The sequence below is a fragment of the Bombus pascuorum genome, chromosome 2 (genome assembly GCF_905332965.1).
Source record: "Bombus pascuorum chromosome 2, iyBomPasc1.1, whole genome shotgun sequence".
NCBI lineage: Eukaryota > Metazoa > Arthropoda > Insecta > Hymenoptera > Apidae > Bombus > Bombus pascuorum.
The window spans coordinates 23,148,319-23,174,972 of NC_083489.1; the positions used below are offsets into that span (position 1 = coordinate 23,148,319).

The following is a 26,654-nucleotide window of genomic DNA, read 5'->3' on the forward strand; positions in this document are numbered from 1 at the left end:
AATAAAAATAAGAAAATTTGTTCTGAAATCTTTCTCGAACTTTATAAATATAAATTTATATTTATATTATCTGCTAAATATTTTACTTGTATTTTTATTTTGTTCCTGATTTATTTGTATACAGGTTGCGACTAAAGTATTTTACAGGTGAGCAGTATCTATCTACAGCAGTAAAAATCTACAATATGGCACATTCGAAAAATACACGTCCACATACAAAAATTTACGCGAAAGTGGATTAACATTTAGAAAAATTATCTGAATAATTCATATTACATATATAATTACATATATAAATGATTGCTTGGAGAATTTTGTTTTTAAAATTTTTGGATCCTTATTCAACAATATGAGATTTAAAGGAAATTTATTCTTGTATCTTCTGGTTTTTAAGTTGTTTTGCATGTTATTAATAAAAAAAATATGTATCAAACATTTTTTCGCGGACGATCTCTCATACTTTTATTAAAATAAACGGGTGCGTTAAGGTGCTGAATCCGTAAAACTGATAAAATTGTATGATAAACAGATAATTAGAAATTAATAGATAAAATAAAATATCGTTAATAAAATTTCCTATTACGTTTTCCAGAGCTAATAACTTATAGAATTTCTATAAGCATTATATACGCAGATAATAAGTTTTGGATAAGCAAAACTATAACTTAAAACTTTAATTTTAGCCTTTTAATTTATTTTCCTAACTTTCGGTTCTAAACAGTCTGTAGCAGATGTAACAGGAAGTGATTTCTAATGCAAAAGTGTAACTTTTTTTTCCGGGAAATCAAATAAATTGAACAATCAAACAAAACAGGAAATTAAAAAAATTAGATTGTTATCAAAGTGCTTTATATATATTAGAAAAAATGTTGGAACAAACGCAAAAAATTAAATAATTAAAAAGAATACATAACGTTATAAAAACGCGGAATAAGCAGGTTTTATAATTAGAAAATTATTATTAGTATGGAGGTTTCGTAAGTGAATTGATTAGTGAGTTGTGATACATAGATTAGTAGGTGATTGATACTTATACGTGATAATATTAAATTGCATACAAATCTGAATCTGCTTAAAAAATGAAAAAAGGGAAAGTCGGTGAAAAGATAATACCTATATACCTAGAAGATCTTTCTCTCAGATCTTTCAATTAATGTTACTCAATATTTCCTTGTTTCTACGAGAAAGTGTTCTTACGTTCTCCGGTATCGTAACAAAAAATAAATTTAAATCTAATCCAAATAAGTTTCAGTCAAAACTCTTAAAAATATTTATAGCTCAAATCTTTTATACTTTACCGCGCATGATCTATACAAGTCAAACGGTGTTACATGTATGCGTTACATGTATAAAGCGATCTCTATTTCTATTTAAATGTTCATAAAAGATATAACCTAGCAAACACGAAGATGGCACCCCGCTGGGGCTAGCCACCCACATGCTATATTTAGTTTTATTTTATTATTTTTTTTTTTTTTTCACCAATAAGATATAACACTTTACCAAATGTCCATAAGGACAAATTGTAAAAAAACCAAAATAAAATAAATAAAAAAAAAATATCAAAACGTGACCTTTTATAAGCTAGATTCCAAGATTTTATTTTCTTAACATCTTCCGCCATAAAATATATTATAGTATTAAAAATTTCATATTATAAATGTCATATGTAATGCAAATTAATACCTATGCATCTCGAATAAAACATTGAAAGCACATATTTTTCGCATCTGATATAAATACAAGAAAACTCAGTGTCGTAGAACTAAATTGTTCTACTAATTGTTCTAAATTCATCCTAAATTCTTCGTTATTTTATTATTCAGTGAAATTCTTAAATATACATATCACTTCCACTTAAAAATTTTAATACAGTTATTACATTTGCTACAAAATCAGAGATAGTTAAGTAATCGTTAAAACATGTAAAGAAATATTTACCCTAATGCTTTATATGACAAAGAAATGAACGAAGCATAATTAAAGTATATAATTGAAAGTTCATATAATCCATATTAAACTATATTGAAACTTTATTAAGAACAGAATATCTCCTTAATGAGCGTGTACAGAGTGGATACCCATACATCACTAATAAGTACTTTGAACCTCCAATTTTCAATCTTCACAGCCTTTACCTCAGAAACTGCTTTTTTGCTCACAACTATCGACAACGAAGTCGTTCATTTCGCATTCATCGACGCAAAAACATGAGCAATCTTTCGCGACTCACCTTTTGCGAGTTCACCTTTTTCATTTTTTTTGAATACATATGTGTCTCAAGTTCCCTTTTGACTGCCGAAGAGTGCAGACGTGCCGGGTGCCCGGGGAGGTCTCTCCCTCGAAACAGGACGTGGAGAGAAAGTGTTCCCGAAAGTGCGAAAAACAGGGAAAACAAAAATGCAACGAGTGCCACCGCTCAGGATATCAAGCAACGGAGAAACATATGCCGTACACAAAAATACGGAAATCCAAGAATCTACAGAAACCGAAATGGAAATCACTCGAATGAGCGACGATACAAACGCCAACAACAACGAAATGACACAACAAGACGGAAGCTGGAAGGTTGTAACTCCCAGCAAAAGAAGAAAAATTACAACAAACGCAAATACTAGGAGGGCTGCAGAAACAGAAAGTAAGCAGTGGCTCCAAGAAATCCCACTACAAAACCCCTTCAGCATACTATCACAAGAGAAGGAACCAGAAACAACTGAAAAACCAAAACACAACGCCAAACCACCACCAATATACATCGATGCGCAAGTAATAGACCCCCTCCTCGAACTGCTAAACAATACGGTAGGCAAAGAAAACTACTCAATAAAACAATTAAAACTGGACCAGGTAAAAGTGCTGATCAACGCCCCAGAAACCTACAGAAAAGTGGTAAAAGTGCTAAAAGAAAAAAACGCCGGGTACCATACCTACCAACTCAAAACTGACAAAAGCTATAAAGCAGTTATCAGAGGATTACACCCTAAAACAAACACAAGCAACATATGTGACGAACTAGCCAAAATCGGACACCAGGTAAGGGTAATAAATAACATAACAAGATTTGATACCAAACAACCACTACCGCTGTTCCTAATAGAACTAGAACCGAACAAAAACAACAAGGAAATCTTAAACAAATTAAACAAATTAAAAGGACATTAAACAAATCTTAAACACAATAATCACAGTTGAACCACCCAGACAAAAAAAAGACATACCTCAATGCATGCGGTGCCAACAATGTGGGCACACAAAAAATTACTGCAACAGAAACCCGGTGTGCGTCAAATACGCAGAAAAGCACCTGACAACTTACTGCCCATATACGGGAAAAATAAACGAGGTAAAGTGCTACAACTGCAACGGAAACCACCCAGCCAGCTACAAAGGCTGCCCAACCAGAAAAATACTCCAACGTAAATTGTTTCCGCCGCTTAGAAGCAGGACATATAACTACCACATACACAACAAGACAGGGCAGAAGCTGAGACACCAATAAAAGTACAGTACGTAATGAACAACAACCACAACAATATCAACACCACTGGCAGTCGAAGCTACGCGCAAGCAACCAAGGAAGTAACACCCGTAGCCAACCAAAACCACAACAATAACACCAACGACGCTACAGAAATAAAAGAACTATTAAAACAATCCACCAAAAGCACCGACATGTTAACAAGAACAAAGGGATTAAACGGAAATAAAATAAATATAGCATCCAGCCTCGAGCTTAGCTCCGACCATACACCCATAATAATAACATACAGAAACAAGCCAATACTCTACAACAACTCAGAGACGCTATGCAACAAATCCACTAATTGGCAAACCTTCAAAGAAATAATTGAAAGCAAAATCAACTGCAACATCCCACTGAAAACGCCCCAACACATCGAACAAGCTGTAACAACACTTACAAAAACTATACAAGAGGCAGCACGGGCAATCACAAAACCAGCAACTACCACTAGACAAACAAAACAAATCCCATCAGACATCCTCGAAAAAATTAGAGATAAAAGAAAAGCGAAAGCAAAATGGCAAAAACATAGAACAAAAGAAAACAAAAAACACCTAAACAAACTCGCAACACAACAAATATCGCAAGAAGACTAAAAAGGAAACACCCAATAGACCTCATAAAAGATATAACTTAGAAAACACGAAGCAGGCACCCCGCTGGGGGTAGCCGCCCACATGCTATATTTATTTTTTATTTTTATTTTTTTTTTCTTCACCAACAAGATATAACACTTTACCAAATGTCCATAAGGACAAATTGTAAAATAACCAGAATAAAATAAAAAAAAAAGAAAAAAAAAACCCTTGCATATGTAGCAATAATTGGTTAAATTCCAATTGTACCTACAATAAACTATTATCCACAGTTCGTATTCGTCATTCTTTTCTCTAACTCGACCTAGTTTTATCGCATTGTTTCACATATATGCTACTGCTTGTCAGTCTTTGCACGATGCATAAGTTTACATTTCCCAGAACAGGCTTTAAGGTTATTCGAAGGGAAAGAGATCGGTTGGAGCCACTCACGGTCGTCAACGAAATCACGTGGTAAACAAAGATAGATATAGATACTACGAAAACAAACCACGAATTTTAGAGAGAGGCAACAGAAGCTATCAAGGACGTAAAGTTCCATCCAGACGTTCTTTAAAACATATTTTATACATTACCCATACAATAAAAAAATTACGAAAAAGTAGGCAACAAATTTTATAAAACTACTCTTCGATAATAATTAAAATCCGCTACATATACGTGTATAGATGTTTAAATTTTCTTTAATTTAATATTTCTTTTTTTATTTTTATATTTGTAAACAAAAGGATTGTAATAAAGGTTTGAGTTTTCTATATATGTAAAAAATTATGGTTTTATATTAAAAAATTGATAAATATATTTCATAATATAAAAGTATTATTTTAGACGTTGTCGTGAAATGCCATTGAAATTAAAATGTTTCTATTATAATAATAAAATATATACATATATGAATTTATTAATATATTACATTATACTGGCCGAATATGTACTTACTCATATATTAAATTTATGTGTTAAATTATGATGAACTTTTTATATAGTATATAAATTATAATTATATCTCTGATTCTTTTAATTCCTTATAGTTGACCCTTGAATTGATTTCTAAATATACATATGTATTTAGTATATCTTCAAAAACTTCTAAGAAAATATTTAAACAGAATAATGTACATATGTTTAAGTATTTTGTTCAAATACGTAAAAATTATAAATAAACAGATAATGTGCTGCTTAGAAAATTCGTATAATGTACACACTGATTAACTACCATATTTGTTAACTGATCTACAGAAGACAATTTTCTGTCTGTTAAAGGAAGAACAGGAATACACTCTCAGGTTTCGTCCTCGAAACTGGTTGAAGCGAGTTGAAAAGTTCTCGAGGCCGCCATAACGTTCTTCCTGTCTGAACTTGGCCTACAGTTTTGTGCGCTTGCTACATTCATGACGATTAGTGTCGCGTCGTACGTAGATGGCGACGGTTCGTTGGAAGTGGTTTAAGAGATCGTGGAAAGTTCATAGGGAGTGTGGAAGTAGATTTGCAAGTAAATCTCTTCCTCGTACCCTAAGGGGTGTTGGTGCATCGAAAAAAGAGGACGACCCATCGTTTGCGATTGTAATTACACACTATGGCGAATTTGAGACAGACTCCGCTGACATGTAGTGGACATACTAGACCTGTGGTGCATCTTGCATTCTCCGACATCACTGAATCTGGATATTATCTGATTTCGGCGTGTAAAGGTAATTAATTTTTTAATCTCCTGCCTCGAGAAGGAACTCGTTGTTGATTCGTATCGGTCAATCTTCTTTTTCTCTGCGATCGACAACGTTCAGTTCTTGATCGCCTTGGCCCAGTTTCTTTGAAAACCAAGGTTTTATAAGTTACGGGTTTCGAGGTTAGATACTATACATTTGCGACGATATGGATTTCCTGATGAATTTTTTCTATAGTATCGAAATGAATGAATTACTAAAATTGAATATGAATTACTTAAATTTCGCTGTATTTCGCTAATGTATTTACGTGCATATACATCTATGTATGTTATCCTAATTGGATGAAAGTTGTTGACTAATCTGTTTTATTAAAGTACATTAAATTAAACATCTGCTTTATTTACTCCATTTTGTTAGACAATGAATGAATTTTCAAAATTATAGTGCTTCCTTAGTTGCAAATTTATGCTGACAAACAAATTGATATATTTTTAGATGGCAAACCTATGTTACGACAAGGAGATACTGGAGATTGGATTGGAACGTTTGAAGGACATAAAGGAGCGGTATGGGGTGTTGCATTAAACCCTCGGGCTACAAGAGCTGCTTCAGGAGCTGCGGATTTTAATGCTAAAGTCTGGGATGCAATTAAAGGAGAAGAAATTCATTCGTTTCAACACAAACATATTGTAAAGTCTGTCAACTTCAGCATTGATTCTAATTATTTGTGCACAGGTTCTAATGAGAAACTTGTGCGAATTTATGATCTTAACAAACCAGATGCAGCACCACAGGTAGATATTATCGTGTATCTATAATTATATTTTATAAAGATATAATATTTAGTACTGCTTTATTTAATCATTAACATCAACAGGTATTCTCGGGTCATAAAAATGGCATCAGGCATGTTACGTTTTTCAATAATGATACTGCATTAATTACCTGTGGCGATGACAAAACATTGAGAGTTTGGGACAGAAAGAGTGGTCAAGAAGTAAGAAGGTTAGATTTTCCAGCAATTCCAAATTCTATGGAAGTGTCAAGAGATGGGAACATTATTACCACAACTCACTCCAACATAGTCACTTTTTGGAATAGCAGAGAGTATGTCCATTTCTTTCTGTTTTACCATAACGCGTATAGCATATCTTAAAATATAAAATAAATGAAGTCAGCAAAACAAGTTCAAGGTTAGTGTGTAATGTACCTGCTTGTACACCTGTTGGTACAGACACATTAATATCCTGAACATGGATTTTCTACAGAACCTCCAAGTTAACCTTGTCCCACTAGGAAGTACTTTCCAGTGTATATTTTACATTTTAATAGATTGTATATCTTTTATTCATGTTTCTTCATTACTTATTGGTAGCACTTGAGGAAAATTGTAATTATTTGTGCAGATTAACCAAATTACGTGAGTACACTGCGCCGACGCAAATGAATAGTGCTAGTTTGCATCCAGATTGTAGCATTTTTGTATGTGGAGGAGAAGACTTAAAAATGTACAAGTTTGATTATGCTACAGGTACAGAAATTGGTAAGTTAATATTGTAATACATAAGTTTACAAAGCGAGCAAATAGCTATACATATTTCTTTAATATTAATATATCTACAAATATTTAAAATCATTTTCAGAATCATTCAAAGGCCACTTTGGTCCTGTACATTGTGTACGTTTCTCGCCAGATGGTGAATTATACGCTAGCGGTTCAGAAGACGGTACCTTGAGATTATGGCAAACAACTGTTGGCAAAACATATGGTCTTTGGCGATGTATAGAACAAACGCCTGCAATACAAGAGAATACTGCTGTGCTGAATAATAAACAAGAAGTTCCTGCCAGTTAAAAATCTAACGATTCACAAATAGTATAAAGTACTTTAAATGAAGAAAAAGAAAAAAACGGAACAAATACTTCATTTATAGAAGTGTATAAATGAAACGACACGGAACGAATTTTCATAATGTATGAAATTGTATTTAATTGGCTGATATCTACCATATGTTTTGTAAATATCAGATCTGTATAATCAACGTCTCAAATCAGCCTATTAATTGTGGTATTCTCGAGAGGACTAAAAAGCGGACCAACCTTCATTGTAGTCTAATAAGTCATGGGAGTGTGGGACGCCGTTCACTATTTATTATAAAGAAGAAAAGGAAAAAGAAACATTAACATTTATTAACGTTATACATGTCACTATTATACTACAAAATTAGATAGAGGTGTAATGACAAGAAGAAAGACATTCAGAATTAAATTTTGTGTTCGCATTTGTTATTTTCGCATTATAATTACTATACAAGTATAAAAACAATTTCGCTATGTCAAACACCAGCGCAACTCCTTTGATACACATATCACTCATCCGCCCATTAAGATATTCACTTGTGTACTCCTTTTATCTAACGAATGTCACTATTTCATTAAGTGCCGTGACAATTTATTAAAGTCTTCTTTATCTTCACACTGCAATTACGTACCACGAGATCACTGTACAATTTTTCCTCCAACTGCCAATGACAGCTTTATTATACAGGGCACGTCGTGTACTGACCTCTTTACACTTTTGTTACTTGAGTATATGATTTTTCGCGCAAATTAAATACTTCTTATAATCTACAAAATAATATTACTAAACATAACAAGTAAAAAAAAAAAAAAAGAGATATTTCTTACAAAATGAAACAGTGTCTCGTTTAAAACGTTTCCAGTCGTATATATAATACATATGCGAATCTTAATATATTATTTCTTCACTCTCTTTACGGATGATTTTTATCGAAATGTACGAGCCGACATGCGTAATTCTTGATTCGCGTTTCTGTACAGAGAAAATTGTTCGATTATTAACGATGAGCGCAGCTCGTTACAAAACCAACGTCACTGTCGTTGTACAGTCTCTTGAAGGAAGACAGTGGTCTCTTGCGTGTGATAGTTAATAAGCGACCAGTTATGCGAGAAGTCTTTTTGAAGACCATTTTCTTGTTCAACCGATGAATTGCGAGAGATCGGGTAACTTGAAACCGTTGAACGAAACCGGCGTTGGTGCGCTTCTTAGGCTGTTTCTGTGTGGCACGAAACCGGAAAAGCTGGTTGGTGTAGTGAATTGCTGAAGTCTCGAGGTAGCTTCCGTCGCTGCTAGGACGAAGCCGCATTGTGCCGTACATACGTCGTCGCGTAAAATCGCCTCTCGAGAAGCTTCACGTAGAAGCTGATTACAGTCGGTAATCCTCAAAGAAGCGCATTGAGTCTGAAACGAAAACAAAAAAAAAAGGGGGGGAAATTAAAATAACATATGATATGGGTAAAATTTTCGTAATTCCCATCTTTTCATAAAACGTACAAGAATTAACGATACGTTATTTTTCTAAATAAATTAAAATAAAAAGTAAAGGGTACGTACACCTTCAGCTGTGCAAACGCAACTAGTACAAGGTGTAGGGAAGCCAGACTCTCCAAGAGCTACGTTTCTTCCTCCGATTTGACAACCGTGCCTCGTTTCTCTCCAAGCGGACAAGTCTATATGTGGCATAGAACCGCAAGGAACTCGTGGATTTAGGAAATTGCTTGGCAAATCAAATGCCGCTCGTTGCATCTCGTTATGCTCGTCCATGTTTTCGCACAAAACTTTAGACAACGTAGATTTCCGAATTGCTGCAAGTTGATGCTCAGTGAATCGAATGTTGGGGTCGTCGGTTTCGTACCAAAATCGATCGCACTTTCTCGACTGCCTAAACTGTATCGCGATTATGCACGCGAACGTAGGTCCTACGAGTCCACCTTGAAGAGGTCTTTCGCTCATTCCGCCAGGGAACAAATCGATGTCATCTACTGATGTGTAGATTCGTTTCATCCGAGCTATAACCTCTGGTGCCATTTCCCTCGACAAATCTTCGAAAGTGGTAGCTCTCTTCAGATTACACAGAGCTCTATAGTTATTGTACGACGGTATACCATGATCCCTGGCACGCTGAATATTGAGCGCAACAAGATCGATTCCAGAATACGGAATTCCACGAATTTCAAATAAATGATTGGTTACTTCTCCGGTTATAAATTGATCCAAGGTCTCCATAGGAGTGGCCACTAATCCGCGTGTCATTTCATCCATCATACCGTTTTGATACAGCATATCTGGATCAAAGAACCCATCTCTCAATAAAATAGAAGGTTCTACATTTTGATAATTACGATCCATCCTAGGTAAATGAGGCCTCAAGAGCGAGTGACCAATTCTATAAGCAGCAGAGGCGAATTCATTAAGCACGCTAGGATTGCATGTAGGTGAATATTCTTTGTAATAGCCTTGAGGTAGAAGCTTTAATCCATATAGAGTGACTGCATTCCAACCGAGAATTCGCGGAAGAAACTCGTTATACGTAATATGTTGCAACATGGCGCTGATTATACGACGAGAATGCTGGAAGAGTTTTTCACCATCCCAATGAGGATTCACCTGTCTTAGTCCTTCCACGATTCTGTTATGCTCTCGTATCCACATCGTATGCATAACAGTCAATCCAGGTTGTTCAGATGCCCTACCATCACCACCAATGAAACAGTAGCCCGATTTAGCTTTGCATTCTGGGTGCGTGGGAGATTGTGGCAAAAGGTCCTTATTTCCTCTATGTGGGCTCTGAGTGATGTTCATGCGGCCGTTAAAACCTCTCAGAACATTACAAATGCAAGTATTTTCACCGTAGATCACGGATGCATCTAAGAAACCGGTGTTCTGATTGATCTGTTCTCGAGGTCCCAGGTGCTGTTGACCAGGTAGAGACCTCATAAACGGGAAACACATTCGCGCACCGGAAGTTACGTTCACGGTGGGATAATAATGATCACCAGGAGGCACTGGGAAGGGATTGCATTCAGGATGAACCGTACGAGGAGAATCACACGAACGACAGCTTGGTATAGACTCAGCGAAACCCTTGTGAATCGGCGTCATTGTGAGATCATGGTCCAAAAATTGGGCATACTGCATGACCATTAATGTATATCGATTATGAAGATTGGATATATCAGGGTGGATCACCGTAGAGATAACTCTGGGGTTTGGTAAAGGTACTCCAGTAACAGATGTGCTTCTCGGCTTTGACACTCCATCTTCGTAGACCGGAGGAAGTAATCTTGCGAATGTTGTCAACGATTTTCCAAGATTAGGATTACGTAAATTATTGCAGTGACCTGATAATGTTCTATATGGACTAGTTGGATCGCAAGGACTGTCATCTACGGGACATTCGATCTCGTCGTGATTAGTAGGCTTTTTTTGAGATAAGAATCCAGAGATATCAACATTCTGTAGTAAATCAGAGAAGTCATTAGTAGGGAAACCAAGGATGTTGTCTGTGGTATCGAAGATCTGTCGTTTCCTACGTCTCAAGCTATGAATACTATTCAGAATTTCATTAGTAGCTAACTCGTACATAATCGAAGAGTTGGCTAATAAAAGAGCATCTCTGTTGGCTTTCGAGAAACTGGCAGCCGTCCCAGCTGGAGATTTAGGATCTGCTATTCTCTGTTGTAACCAGGAATTGTATTCCAGTTGTTTCCTTCGGATCAGATCAGCCTCAGCTTTCTTCACAGCTGCAGCTATCAAACTAGGACTGAGTTCTGGAATAAATTCTGGAATCACAGATCTGCTGCCAGTTACCACTTCTTTGGTAGGCTCTGGAAGAGGTTCTTCTCTCCATGGAGCTATATCAAGTACACTGTGTTGATCGCAATTAATTCTAGCATTTAAATATGGATCTTGCTGAATAAATGCTTTTGGCTGGATTCTCTCGATTTTCGTGTTGCCGCAGAGAATACCTGCTAAAGAAACTTTTCTAATTTCGGCCAATTGGGCTGCAGTCAATCCGGAAGGCGGGATGTCGTTCTCATACCAGAATCGATCAGAGTTCCTAGTTTTGATGAATTGTCTCTTTAAAAGGCATTCGAACGTTGGGCCGACTGTTGCACCCCTTCTGGGAATTTCTAAAATTCCACCAAGAAGAAGGTCGATGTCTTCTACCTGTGAATACATGGATTCCAATAGCCTCACGTGCGTGGGGTGCATAAAATGTTCCAAATCCATGAAATTTTGGAGCTGCAAAAAAAAAAAAAAAAAGAAAAAGCACATTTCTATAGTATCTCTTGTCTTATTTTGAAGTTTAAAGTAAAATATTTAAAATATGAAATTGTTAATTAAATCTAAGTATAATTGTCTTTTCATATAATTTTATCATTTTCTATAAGCAATTCTCTGAATGAGAAAAAAACTCAATGTAACTTACAAAAAGGATTAAATTTTCATACAACACATATTATATAATTAAGAATTTTATGCTGAAAAAGGATATAGATATAAGCATAATATTTCATAAATTATAATTTCATTATTAAGCTATGTTTTAATAAAAAAATAAGTAATATCAGATTGACAATAATTTAAATAAAAGAGAAGTAAAATTCAGATTAGTGATGGGCAATAAGTTTCTAGTTCAACTTTTAGAATCTAGAATACATAGGATCTAGTGATTGTAATCCCTATAAAGCAAATCTTCTTAACATACATATTTCAAAACGAAACGAAAAATCTATACACGAATAATTACAAATGAGTCTAAATTTTTGTTTTAATACGTTCTAAAATCTATTCTTAGACCAACCTGCCAATTTTATGTTGTCATCATTTAGAATCTTTTTTAAGACTACAGAAAAATTAAAAATTGTAAAGATAGATTATTAAGGACGTATTAATATAAAGAAAACGCTAACTCTATGTATATGTATAAGCTAATAGTTTTAAATAATACCTATTCGCTATATAATGTATGTATTTTATTATTTGCATTTTATTTATATTTTAATATTATGTAAGAAACGGTCAGTCACTATCAGGCATATTATGCAGTGCATGAAACTTACATTTTATAAAGTTATTACAAGGTCAAAAATTTTAACCTATAAATAAATCTCACGTACAATTAAATTGGTATAAACCTACCGTGGCATTGTGTCCAGAACAATCCTCCACAAACTTGACATATCCAGGAATGCCATGATCGCGACCCACGTGTACGAAGCGTGCGTTTACATCAACGCGTGATTCGAAAGCGGACTGACTCAAATCCAGACTCACGCGATTGGCTGACGTGATCACGTGGTCTTCCAAGCACGTGGAATCGTCCATAGCGGGTTTACGTAGCGATGTCAGAGCACGGAGAGCCGCCAACGCGACCGCATCATATGTGCCTCCCACGTTCGAAGACGAGTAACCATTGTAGAATCCGCTCGTAACAGGCATCAATTCTGGATCCGTTCGAGCGCCTTCTCCGAGAATGCTCGGCATGTATTCGTTCAAAGTAACATGTTGAATCTGTGCGACGACCACTCGACGAGCTTCCAGGAATAATTTCGTGTCGTCCCAATGCTCATTGGCCCTGGCCAATTCATTTGATATTCGATTATGTTCGTTCAAAAGAGCAGCGTATATCATTCCTAAAGCCTTATCTTCTGTATTATTACACATTTCGCAGTTAGAAACGTCCACTTTCCCTTCACTGTACGTTCTCAGCCGATGTAATTGTTCGTCTGTTGGTCCATAAATGTGGGAGCCATCTAAGTACGCCGATGCTCCATTCATCTGTTCTCTGGTATCGAAGTTACATTTGTGCACGGTCAGACTTGGTACAGAGCGCCAATATTCTATGCATTTGCCTTGTTCGTCGCGGATTTCGTAACATTCCGGGTGTCTTGCCGTCCCAGAGCAACAAATATTTTGCTTGTTCGATGGGTGTACTGTAGATGCGATGTCTTGGAGTATTAGTTCTGACCATACACCAGACAAACTCGTTAAACCCTCGTGAGCTTCTGAGGTGAGGCGCAGATGGCTAATCAGCATTGATACTGCTGTAGTAGGATTTGGGAACACGTGGTTTCCGACTGACTGCCGCGGACTAGCGATACCTGATAACAGACAGTAGTTGCATTTAAGTTTGATGGTGAGACACAAATTTTATGTTTAGTCGATTTTTTGAATAAGGTACCAAATATATGTATATATTTGGGTAAAGATAAGCTTCCAACAATTGTTTTCAATCTTTTACCATTACTTCGTTCTTCATAAGCGCCTTGGTATTTATCCACAGAAATGTACATAATCACAATTTCAACTTAATTACGCTGTAAATATGTATTTACATGAAATTCCTAGTTCTACGCTGATTCATCTTGTTTCTGAATATTATATTATTATATTCTGAATTAATGTATTTTATAATTTCATATTTATGAAATATATGTGTAATATTAATATAAATAACATACGTATATTATATACGGCAATAATATAGTAATATAATAATAATAATAATAATAATAATAATAATAATAATAATAATAATAATAATAATAATAATAATAATAATAATAATAATAATAATAATAATAATAATAATAGTAATAATAAATAGTCCAAGAGAAGTATAGATCCAGCGTAATTGCTGCGTATTGTAGCAAAGACGATTAAAAGGGAATTATTAGCTTCATAGGAAATTTAAACAGCAAAAATTGCGGGATGTGCGCAATATGCCAATATATAAAACTATATATGTCAAAGTATAGTATTGATCACAACATTTAGTTACTGTGTTAAAGTATTTTGTTCGTTATGGCGCGCTGTTTCTCTAGTTATATTCATAAAGATACGAATTTGTTTAAATATCCGCAGTCTAGTTATAATAATTATAATTATAATTATAATTATTATATATATATATATATATATATATATATATATATAACAATATTTATTACTTTATTTCCTAAAACTTATTTATACAAAGCAATTTATCAGTCAATTGTGGAATTTGTCAAACTTTTAAAATCTTAAATATTTATTTTTTAAATAGCTTTCTAAATAAGAACGGAGTTGTAAGGGACGTTACAATAAATCTGCTGGTAGATTTTCACGCTATATGAATTTTATTAACAATTTATAATAGGTCTTTTATATGATAAATAAAATAAGAAAATGAGTGTCTCTGACATGTTTCGCAAATGTCGTAGCGTAATATTTTTTTAAATAACAAGCGCATCAATTATAAGTTGTCGAAACAAGCCTTACGACAAGATGGTAGACGTGTTCTCTACATTGCACTATAGTATATTATCACACAAACGAAAGATAATTTCCTCTTTACGGAGTTTATTATGGCCGCAGTTTCCACTCTTACTTCACGGGGGTGTGCGACGTAAATCAGATTAAATGGTTGGCCAGCGCAGACTGTGATCGGTAATATCTGCGTTAAATTAAACGTTACCCAATACAGTTTATTATTCTTGGTCATATCACATGGAAAATTGATGAGTTACGGTTGCACCGAGTACAAGAATTTATACTCTTTAACGCGACAAATTGTGTCAAATGATGGTAATTTTGCCTTTAGTATTTTCGACAATGAATAATGTAGAATCATTTGGCGTACGTAGTTGTAATCTAAAGATAGTACTGGATAATTGCGTTTCGGTGTTAAACGTGGTATGATAAATGTTGTAATAAATTATAAATAAAAGTAGCAAGTTTGATTTTTTTAAATGTTGATGCTTGAAGGTAGAAAATATATTTCTAGAAGATATATATATATATATATAGGCACATGCGTGCATGTATGTATACGTAGAATATGAAGTTTTGACATTACTTTAATGTGAATAATAATAGGAAGAGAATTACTTGATTAAAATTTTCGTATTAGAAAAATTCAAATACTTTTTACGTCAGTTATCGTAATTTATCGTCAGTTATTGTACATACTGTATTGTATTATTTATTTTCACATTTGCTTTGTTATTTTTCTTATTAGATACTCGACAAAAGCTTTGATTTTCTTCTTCCTTTCTAATTAGCAACTTTAAACGAACGATAGTTTCTTTAATTCAGCTAAATTTAATATTTTATTTTCAAAAAAGTATAAGAATAGTGTTGAATAACAATTTCAGATAAAATTTAATTAAATCAACCTTATTAAATTGAATTTATTTTAATATAAAAATTACTTATTATATATATTTCTTATTTATATTTTTATATCTTATTATATATTTTACGTTGTATTCAACATTGCAAAATTGGAAATTATTTTCATAAATAAAAACGGAATTTGCTTGAATTATATAGGCATAGTAACTTTATATGGTGCTGACAAAAAGCTTTCGATTTCTAATAAGATTTATTTGATTTGTCGAACATAAGTATTGGCCTAGAAAGTTGTAGTGAATTTCGCTATCTTTAATCACAAGTGAGATCAGGTATACTATATTAAGAAGCAGAATAGTAATATTCATTCAAAGTAGAAAGTTACTTTACATTATTTTATGAGGTGCCAGACTTTGAGCTGTGATGTTGATTGTTCAATAATTCAATTATTGTTGAATAAGATTATGTAGCAACAAAAGTAATGCCATATGGTACTTAATACTTAATGCAATTTATAACAGTAATATTTTTCAACGATAATTTTCTTGAATAATTCTAAAAACACGTTAATGTACATGTAATTCGACAAATTGATTACACATGTACGAACTGATGTACTCGTATATGACGTGATAGAAAATACTGTTATTTAGTATTAACGTTATTATTTTTGGATGAGTTAATCTTCGATAATAGCACCGAAGTTAAGATATTATTGCTTAAGCGTTTCGATACATTACATTCCGAATTGAACATTTTTTTCCGCATTTTGATATTTACATTTTATCCGGTATTTTTTGAAAAATGTTTAAAATTTAAAATCTTTATATGAATCTATAAATACCTTTTCATATCATCTTAGTCCATCGGTATTATCGATTTGACTATCGAAAACAATGTTTCTATCTACCACGTTCAAAGATAATCCTTTCTTTTATTTATCGGAATTTCTTTAAAAATATGCAGGTCTGAAAATAGAAAGTTCTACATCTCTCCATCTTACACCTTACATCTTACATCTTCTGAATTCACTCGTGTAATATATAGATATACGTATAATATATAGCATTATATGTCACTTGTTTATAATTTTCATGTTGTTTAAACACAAAAAAACCGAATTATACAAACTGTTTGAGATTCTTTAGTTCCCTTTTGAATATTTGTCCATATCGGATGTAGCAGCATAAGTAACAATTCTTACAATATTTCTTCGGACTAATGAATGTAACTAATGATCAACAAACGAGCGGATTTATTATTCTGCACGTAGGAAAATTTATCTTTTTTTTTTATAATAATTCCCTATACTATTGTATTGAATTATGTAATTTGCTAATTTCATGTATACATTACGCGTTCCAAATCATACTCTCATATGACGTAAATATTTTGATAAAAAATTCCTGATTCAGAAATTCACGATATTTGTCTGAAGAATTTTACTTCTGAAGAATTCTCGAATCGTCTTCTTGCCATGTATTATTAGATTGGTGGGAAAGTAATGTCGGTTTTTGATCGTACCAAGAAAACCGCTCTTAGATGGATCATGCACTAAACCGCAGTTTAAAATAGAATTATTTTGTAAATATGATTTTTTGTATTCATAAAGCACTCGATCTTCGTCTAAGCTTAAAAATCAATGTACATCGATCAATTTTGATAGTTAGGCATGAAACGCGGCAAAGCCTGTTTTTGTTTCAATTACATGAATCTAAAAAGAGTACATACTTGAATTTCTTTCTCATCCCCTCTATTCTTTAAACATGACACTATCAGACTATCATTATTTTCGCTGAATACAGAATTATTTAAATGGATGAAATATAAAAAAAGCTAGTATTAGTAAAAAATTAGTAAAAACATTAGAAAATCGTATACCAGTTTTTAATATCACAATCAGCTTTTTTTATGAAAACGGTAGCGATGGTACAATCATAGAAAACAATAGATATTAAGCAAGATGCAAAAGTAGCACACAGTGCACATAATACGTAAGAATATATATTATGTCAATAATTATTGATCTAAATAAAATACAGTTGACTAATTTACATGATCATTAAAATAGACATTAGTTTCGTGACCCAAAATCGTCGATTCCACCGAAGCTGGCAAAAAATTCTCCGAATTTCTGGTTGCATAGAGTGATTCAGATTCACCTTAATGACGATGTGACGCAGGAGGAAAGGAGGACCTAACAAACCTCGAAATGTGGAAGGTGTGTCAAAATTCTGTGTCATGGTTACGCGTGTCTATCCGTACTCGATGAATCTCGACTTTAAAGTAGGCTGACAATGAGGCACACGTGTCTTACGCGGTTACAATCGTCTTTTTACGGTTCGATGTGTCTATCGATACGTTTGTACCGACAGGATTTATGGTGACACGATGATGATGTTGAATCGACGTGTTTAATCAATCTGTCGATTGCTACGAATATTCGTCTAACGATGGGAAACGGGTGAACAGAGTTCGAAAAGTATTTCAATAAGACCTGTCCTTGCCCCTAATTAGGTTGATTCATATGCGTGTGTAGAGACAAGCATGGGAAACAGCGGCATTTAAATATTCTCGTAAATGTCTGAGACGAAACTTAGTTTACTTGTAAATGCATTTAACTACGATGCATATACAGGGTGTTCCTAGCAATTGAAGCAGCCGACGATTTTAAGAGCAGTTATTGTATAAAATATGTATGTACTAGTTTTAGGAATACCATTGTGCAGAATACAAGTTTCAAGAATCATATTGAATGCAACATAAATTTTGTTCTATGGAATATTTTATTATCGAAAAATAATTATTAAGAAAATTTTTAATCTTGACAACATATTAAAATATTATCAAAATCGAAGATGACTCTCTTTTTGTGAATATTTACTTATTCTGTACAAATGTCATTCTTATTCTCTTTCTTATTTATTTTAATTTATTTTAATAATAAAGTATTTGATAGAATAAAATTTACCTTCTATAATATTACTCCTAAAATTTATATTCCATTAAATATTATCCGATATATGGTCGAGATAAAAAGAAAAGATCAAAGTCGGAGGTAGCTTCTGGTTTGCCAATAGTTACGAAAAATAATTTTTACGTAAGATCTTTTTCCTTCGCTAAAACAAACCATAACGTCAAAAGAGTAAAAGATAGGCAAGAATTTCGTTAGAGAAGATTATGTATGTATATGATTCGAACAATGTATAATGTGATGCATTATGATTTTTTTCTACCAGCTGGAAACTTAGCTCAACAATTTTAAGATTAACAACACATGTATACTTAGTGTATATTTAGTAACAAACAATAACATTTTCTTCTCCTAATCGTCTTCAACAGTTACCATCTTTTCTTTTATTCACAGATTAACACATTCTTCTTAGGTAATTTTTTCATAAACTATAATCTGGTAATAATCCTTTCGGATCGACTTTTTAACAATTATAGGCTTTAATATATCAAAATTTAATATATACGAAAAGAAAATATAGGCGAAGTTGAAACAATGACAAATGTTAATATATCCAGATTTAAAAGAAAGGACATGTTAAGTTATAGATTATGTTAGAACGATAGATTAATTCTTAGAATAAGGTGCACACCTATTTATTGTTAGATTTCACTGTATACGCTAGTAAGCTGCAATCAGGTAAGCAAATTCCTCATTCTGACAAGTGTCATCTCGTTTGATGAGTCCATTATTTTAACTCATTCGAACTCATTCGAACATGTTACGTTGTACAAATTGTCGAGCCGATCGCTATTCTGGTCAACACCGACAGTTTAGCTACATGAGAGACTTTCGATTAAATCGACGCGACGAAAATACGTGGAAGCATGTACTGTTCGATGGCGATCAGAGGTATTTTGGGTCAACGCTGTTGAAAGGTAGGCGCGGGGAACCACTGGCCAGAGCACCCGAGTCACTTTCTTCGCTCTTTTCACTTTCATATTTTCGTTTGCATCTTTTTTTTCCTTGGACACAGGCGCCAACTGTCTCGCGCCTTCCCTTGCCGCGTCCAAAATCACACTTCCAATGAATTTCATTGTCCAGGTTTTAATTAACACTTTGTCAGATTTAATCGTCGAATAAACTGACAATCGCATTAGTTTTAATGCAAATTAATTTGTTTTTCTTCGAAATAATTTTTAGTAGTCACTCTAACGTTTCGTAGCACGCTTTTTAGTTATTTATGGCGTTGAAGCAGAAGATGAAGTTACTAATTAAAGCGTACTATATTTAATAGAAGATAACCAACATTTCGAAAATAATTTTTAACAAGCAAAATATTTCCTAAAGTATCGAAGTTATAATATATATTATCAACATGATATGAATAAATTCTAGTTAATAATTCCTCTGCGCTACATTGCCACAAGCTGCTGCGGAATTGTTTGACAGGTTAATGTGATTTTTGAAAATAATATCCAGCAGAATGAATGGCAATTTAATGTGATTTTATACTATTATAATACACGTAATATAAACCGATTTTAAAAGTAAATTATTGTTTAGACATGAATTTACTTTAATAATAGAATCTTTTCAATGTAAGTTAGATTGACACGAACAGAGAATTTACAATTTATTTTTAAAAAACCAATGGTTTGTTATCCAACGATACAAAAATTGACTTTCGAAATGAAATCTTAATTCTTAGTTTCGATTAATTTTAAAATGAAAAAGAAGAGATCAAACAAAAAGAGTACAAAGAAAAAGCTGGATGTAACGAATCATTCTTAAAACCGCATTGAGATAGTACATGGGGAGAATGCATATTGTGTGCGAACTGTTACGAAAAGTTTGCGGATATATTTCTAGAACTAGAGGAAGTGAACATCGATCGCGAAGCTTTTGTGAATTGTGTTAGGTTACGTTAATAATGATCGCGTATCTAATCTGACAACGTGGAAAATGCCTTTCGTACGAGAATTATTCATAATGTAGGATTATTCGTGTACACTCATTGATGCGACTGTAACTTTCTATTCAATTTTTATCTGTAGTTTCGCTTTTCTTCCGCATCCCTGTCAAACGTTCAGCGACCCCTAGTTATGTATCGTATGTATCTTATTATATCTTATTACTTTACGATAAATAGCTACGTAATACATAATTCACATATTTATGAATACAATTAAAGGAACAGGATCTGTCGTTGACCAGGGATTTGTTTTATCCACGTACACGTTATAATTTTATATACGTTGTAACTTTTATGCCTTGCATATTTTATACGTTTCTGCACTCTATGCACTTTATGTTCATACGTGTTTCAGAAATGCATAAACGTTCGCTAATATTATTAGTCAAATTTTATAAATCGGAAGTTTACGTATCATAAGTTAATATTTGGCAATTTTATTTAATTCGGTAATAAAGCAAATGAAAGTTTACGAAAAATTCTACAAGTTACACTTTATTTTTCTATCTAATTTGACGTGGAATTATAAAGTTATGAATGAAAAGTTTATAACTCAGAAATTGTGAATCGCGAATTCATAGATATTATTACGTAGTAAATCGTTATATACGAGAACTTAGATCAGGATCTAATTATTACGAGCAATTCAATCCTTAATTATAATTTAATTCCTTCTACGGTTCTTCACTTTCACAGGAATTTCTTCTTCTCTTTTACTCTGGAACCATTCAATTTCAGATCTTACGTATCGTTCTATACTTGCAGCAAACTATAGTAAGGTAAAAAAGAAATCGGTTATATGGAAGTACATTTTGCTAAAATGTCGTTATTCAAACATTATGTAACTAATAAACTTTCGAAAATGTCGTTAATTTTTCATCATAGAACATTAAACTTAAAATTAGAAAGAAGGTAGTAAGAAAGTGTTACGTAGCACAGCAAAATATCAAGAACCAAGAGAAAGGACTGAATTTTGTATTAAATATATATACATTATATATATATATATATATATATATATATATATACACATATATTTTTTTTCTAGACGATAAACTGTAGTTACTAATTTTCTATTTTCTTTCTTCGTGGTTATTACGTTTTCAATAATATTTCACGAAGATTTTGATTAGAAAAATTACTAAACAATGAGATACTATTTAAGTTCATACATATATGCAGGTACGTAAGAAGTAAGATTAGCGTAGTCATGCTAAGTCTGAATAGAAGTACAAACATACTGAAGAATCAGTAAGATGCAATACAAATCGAGCATCTTTGTTTGTGTAACAATTAGTAAAAGGCTGTGGATAGTAAAATTTATTTTCTATGCTTTGTAAATTCAAAAACTTCTGCATTCTCAACTTATATCACTTCTAACTGAAAATGTTTTTTATATTCGGATCGAAATAGCAATACGCAATATGCATATAAATAATCATTTTACATAATTGAAATTAATGGAAAAAATATAATTTTGCGGTTGCGAAGAACATATATTCTACGCGTCTTTAGCAAATGGTTACTATATACTTGCAACGTGATTAATACACAGCTGTGCACAACTTTTAAATCACTCTCAAAATATTAATTTGAAAAAAAAAAAAGAAAAAGAAAAGAAATAGAATAATATCGGTTCAAAATTACCGGTTAATTTTAGAATAAAATCGGTTCAAAGAGTATTTTATTCTCTTACGTTATACTGTAAGAAATTAATTGGATTTTAATATAAACCTTTAATTAAACTGTTTTTAACGGTTATATTTTATTTTTCTATCAGCTTTCACAATTTGCCAATAATACCTTCCAATCAACGCCAGCACGAATGAATTTCTCTAAAAAACCACATTTTGCAACATCATTTCAACCGACAAATCGAACGAAGCGGTTACAGTGGCCGATGAAAATATTTGAATACTTATTACAGAAAATTTCCATAAATTTTCATAAAAAATTGTACGAATTATACGTGTTATACAAAATTCTTTAAAAATCTCATTAGCACTGTAATGAAACACGACTATCGTACTTATATAGCTAAAATTTAAAACGAATCTGAAAACCTATTTAGAAATTGGAAGATATTCGTTACAAGCATACACTTCACAAAAATAAGCAAATTACTTAAACGATCGATTACTCGCTCTGTCAATTATATCAGCTATCGACTATGTTAGTAAACTGTATTTAACGAGATCATCTTTAGCATCCGTTTCTAATAGAAGTCTTCTTATACAGTGTTTTGTTACAGCATAATGGAATTTCAAAAAGTTTCATATAAAACAGACGATACGCTAATAAACATTCTCTGTGGCAAATGTTTGAATATTTCTACGAGCCTCTGTATATATACCACACTGAGAGAATATGCAGGAAGAAGCGTTCGATTGCGTGTTTTCCTTGCGCAGAAAAAAATTCCTGATCGGAATTGTTCCGCTTTGTCGGTGAACGCGTAATAAGTCGAAGAGGACGGTGATCGCAGGTGGAATCAGTTATTATTCGCGCGGACGATGGCGCAATCGACACTCGACGAGGGACTCTCTATTTCGTTGGCTCGCCGCTCCCTCTGGCATGCTAATTCGCCGTTTCTAATCCTCGCGAGCATGCCAACGCTCTTCGAAATGGATCTCTCAGTTCGTAGGTCTAGCTCGTACGTCTAGCTCGTTCCAATTTTCACTTTCCATTCGCGATACAGAAAGTGGTTGTAACGGATCTGGGGACGATCGTCGAGGATCGAATACTCTCGAATAATCTTTGCACGTACGCTCTCGTCTATAAATTACGGAACGCTAATTACACGCTAATTGGAGTGAGATAGATTTGTAATCAAATCTTCGATATATAACAATTTAGATTTTTCTTTTATAATACACGCGTTCCTCCTGTTATATAATATTCTTTAAAAATTGTATTAGTACCGTAATGAGACACGATTGTCGTGATCGTTATTAGTATCGTATTAGCAATCTTTGTTACAAATGAATTATATCGTATTTACATTTGCAAGGATTAACATCTGCTTTGGTTGGTCGATTTGAAACTGATCTTTCCTTGATATACATTTTTTTACTAATTCGATAAATTAAAAAGCAGAGAAACGCGAAGATACGTTCAAATATTTTTGCAAATTTTCCTTTCAATTTATTGTTATCTATGCTGTCTCCTTGTGACAAGTGAATCTACGGAAAGAGGTAATCTGTTTTTTTAAGACAACTAGAAAAAATATTAAGAAATTTACAGAAAATATTATCTAATTGGACCTAATTGGTCATTTTGATTTTTGAGAGGTTCAATTAGAGAAATTTTTGGTTAAAGTATGGTCCGATTAACGCCACTAATTTAAGCTACTTAAGTCTGTAACTCACGATAAATGTGCTAAGCTATCCGCAGTTTATAGACAGAGTAAGACATGCAAGATAGTGCATATAATTCATATTTCAGTGTAAAAATATATTTCCTATATTTTTTTTTGATTATAATTAGACAAAAATGTTAAATGTAGAAAAAGAATGCTTGAAACGAACTATAATTTCTTACGATCGTATTTCTTTCGCAAGTACAACAAGAGAGGACAAACTAAACTTTGAGTTTATCAGTTTGAGTTTGTAATTCATTTTCCGGTAATTAAAATCATTAGAAAATATACAAATTAATTAACTGGAAATTATTATCTGTCTTTAACGTATATCTTATTTAAATAAGTTTATATCTTATTAGAAATTATTATCTGACTTTAATAATTTTTTTTTTTTTTGTTTTTAATCATTTTTGTGACGTATAATGTAAGTAAATTACACAGAGCAATCGTTAATAAATTTTTGAAAACTGTTTAATAGTTACGTAACTATTGACATTTAAAACTTTCTACGCATAATTTCTGTGATATCTTCTGTGATATAAAATATCAATAATAAATTATAATTTCACTCAAATTTACATATAGACTAGATTTCTCAAAATCACTTAAAATATTTCTCTCTATTTTAATAGCCTCCATTATAGCATTGTATACGAAACTTCATATAAAAGTATTTCATTCGTTTTTTTTACTATATATCTTAAAAAAAAAAAAGAAAAAGAAAAAAGGAACATAAGCTATATAATTTCATGTTAACATCTTTCTATATCAAAAGAGAGGTTCTTTGGTATTCGTAGTGAAAAAGATTTATTTTACTAGATTTTTCCTATAATCCAATTATAAATATCAGATGTCATTGTTAATTAACGCACCTAATTAATTTGTCAGCGTAGCAGCTGATAAATTCTGTGTAAGATTCGTCTAGTATGATTACGTATACCGAACACAACAAAAAATACAAAATTGACATTTCAGTCTCATTCGTCGTACATTTTATGCGAGTTTAAAATTTTTGATTTGAACTATTTTATTCACGCTTCGGTATATGTATTATTCATGAATATAATTACTTACCATCGGCATATACTGGTGGCAGTAATTTCAAGAAGGGTGCACCACGAGCACCCCAAACAGGATGTCGTATATTATTACAGGCACCAGAAGGTGTCCTATACTTGCTTGGCGGACAAGGTCTATCCGGTATGATTCTGCAGGGAGCATCGTTCGATTCTGGCCTATTTTGGTACCTGGAAAAATCAAAGGATTTGTATAAAATAAATCTTATCAATTAAGTCCATTTTTAATTACACGAAACAAATTGAAAAAAGTTGAACTAAATTTATTAGAACGAATCAACATAGGTACATGAAATTATTTTTGGTATACTAATATCGAGAAAATTTGAAGAAAAGACGAATACTAACATAAGTTACTATGTGTGTGTGTGTGTGTGTGTGTGTCGGAGATGAAAGGACACCGTGGCTACGTTCAGCGACTCGTTATGTCACTTCGAGCCCAAGCCCACTGTCTAAAATCTCGGGCGAACATAATTGACTTAACTCATAGACAGCTATTTCTCGGTCTTATTGTTTAAGTACGGCTATAATAAAAAGTCTGGACTAAAGTATCGGAAACCTTCCGAAACATTCCAAATGAAAGGCCCCGATGTCCTTTCATCTCCGACATATATATAAGTGCAAAAACTGATTTTTTCAGAAATTCTAGCTGGATAGTTCATTCTAAAGGAAAAAAGCAATAGGAAAATTACTATTCGGTTCTCCTATTGCTTATTCCACCCTATAACGAACTATCCAGTTGGTATTTCTGAAAAAATCATTTTTCGAATGCCTTTTCGAGTTCGATCGTACACGCAACAGGTTAATAAGCCATCATTTAAACCCTTAACTAAGATCACTCATTTTTCTCAACGAGTAATCTTCGTGTCAGCTAAAACGTCCAAATGTTGCAATAATATAACACGTATCAAGTGTGATCGGTTCGTGTTCGTATTCAAGTAATTCCTGTGCGAGTTTTACGAGCCGTGATAAATCACTCATGACACTCAAACCGTTCAATCAGTTAACGTAACGTAGATAATCGTCGTGACTTTCTATTCTGCGAGGAAATGGACGTTTGAATCGTCGTGGAGAAGATTTTGAAAAAAAGAAAAAAACAAAAAAAAAAAAAAAAAAGAAAAGAGAAGAATGAAAAGAAAAATGATAAGAAAAAAAGGAAACGATTTGCGATTTTTCCATGAGGAATTTATGGTACAACAACAACAACGAGGAAGTATAATTCATGCGTGAGTCATGTGAGCCATGTAAAGTGTCTAACAATAAGATGTTGCCTGCTGATGCGTGTGCATGGTTATAAATCAAATCGCTTTCGCACAGTAAAGGATTGCGTGTTATGTACGTACAAATTGCTCCGCGGGAACAATATCCGAAGCTGTATCGGACGTATGCCAGTATTATCAATTAAAGGAACTACAGTTCCCTGCGAACAAAGAATAATCGAAAGAATGAGATCTGCTTCTTAATTCGTATTTTCCTCCTGTCTTTACACCAAGAGAGAGACTTCTCAAAAGAGGAGAAACATCGCGA

At 33.0% G+C, this 26,654-nt stretch overlaps 2 protein-coding genes across 2 annotated transcripts in view; one reads left to right on the forward strand and one right to left on the reverse strand.

Moving 5' to 3' along the window:
- Window positions 1–5,508: 5,508 nt before the first annotated feature.
- On the forward strand, window positions 5,509–8,075 carry LOC132904624 (serine-threonine kinase receptor-associated protein). The gene is made up of 5 exons (XM_060955279.1): window positions 5,509–5,810; window positions 6,282–6,580; window positions 6,664–6,893; window positions 7,193–7,329; window positions 7,430–8,075. Exons 1-5 carry the CDS (start codon window positions 5,696–5,698, stop codon window positions 7,639–7,641), a joined length of 993 nt encoding a protein of 330 aa, XP_060811262.1. The 5' UTR covers window positions 5,509–5,695; the 3' UTR covers window positions 7,642–8,075.
- Window positions 7,955–26,654, reverse strand: part of LOC132904726 (uncharacterized) — a 28,525-nt gene continuing 9,825 nt past the window's right edge. Inside the window, exons 3-6 of the mRNA XM_060955440.1 lie at window positions 25,126–25,298; window positions 12,793–13,754; window positions 9,202–11,892; window positions 7,955–9,048 (exon numbers count right to left, since the gene is read on the reverse strand). Of these exons, the coding sequence (XP_060811423.1) occupies window positions 8,785–9,048; window positions 9,202–11,892; window positions 12,793–13,754; window positions 25,126–25,298 (4,090 nt within the window). The 3' untranslated portion in view covers window positions 7,955–8,784. The remainder of the gene's footprint in view (window positions 9,049–9,201; window positions 11,893–12,792; window positions 13,755–25,125; window positions 25,299–26,654) is intronic.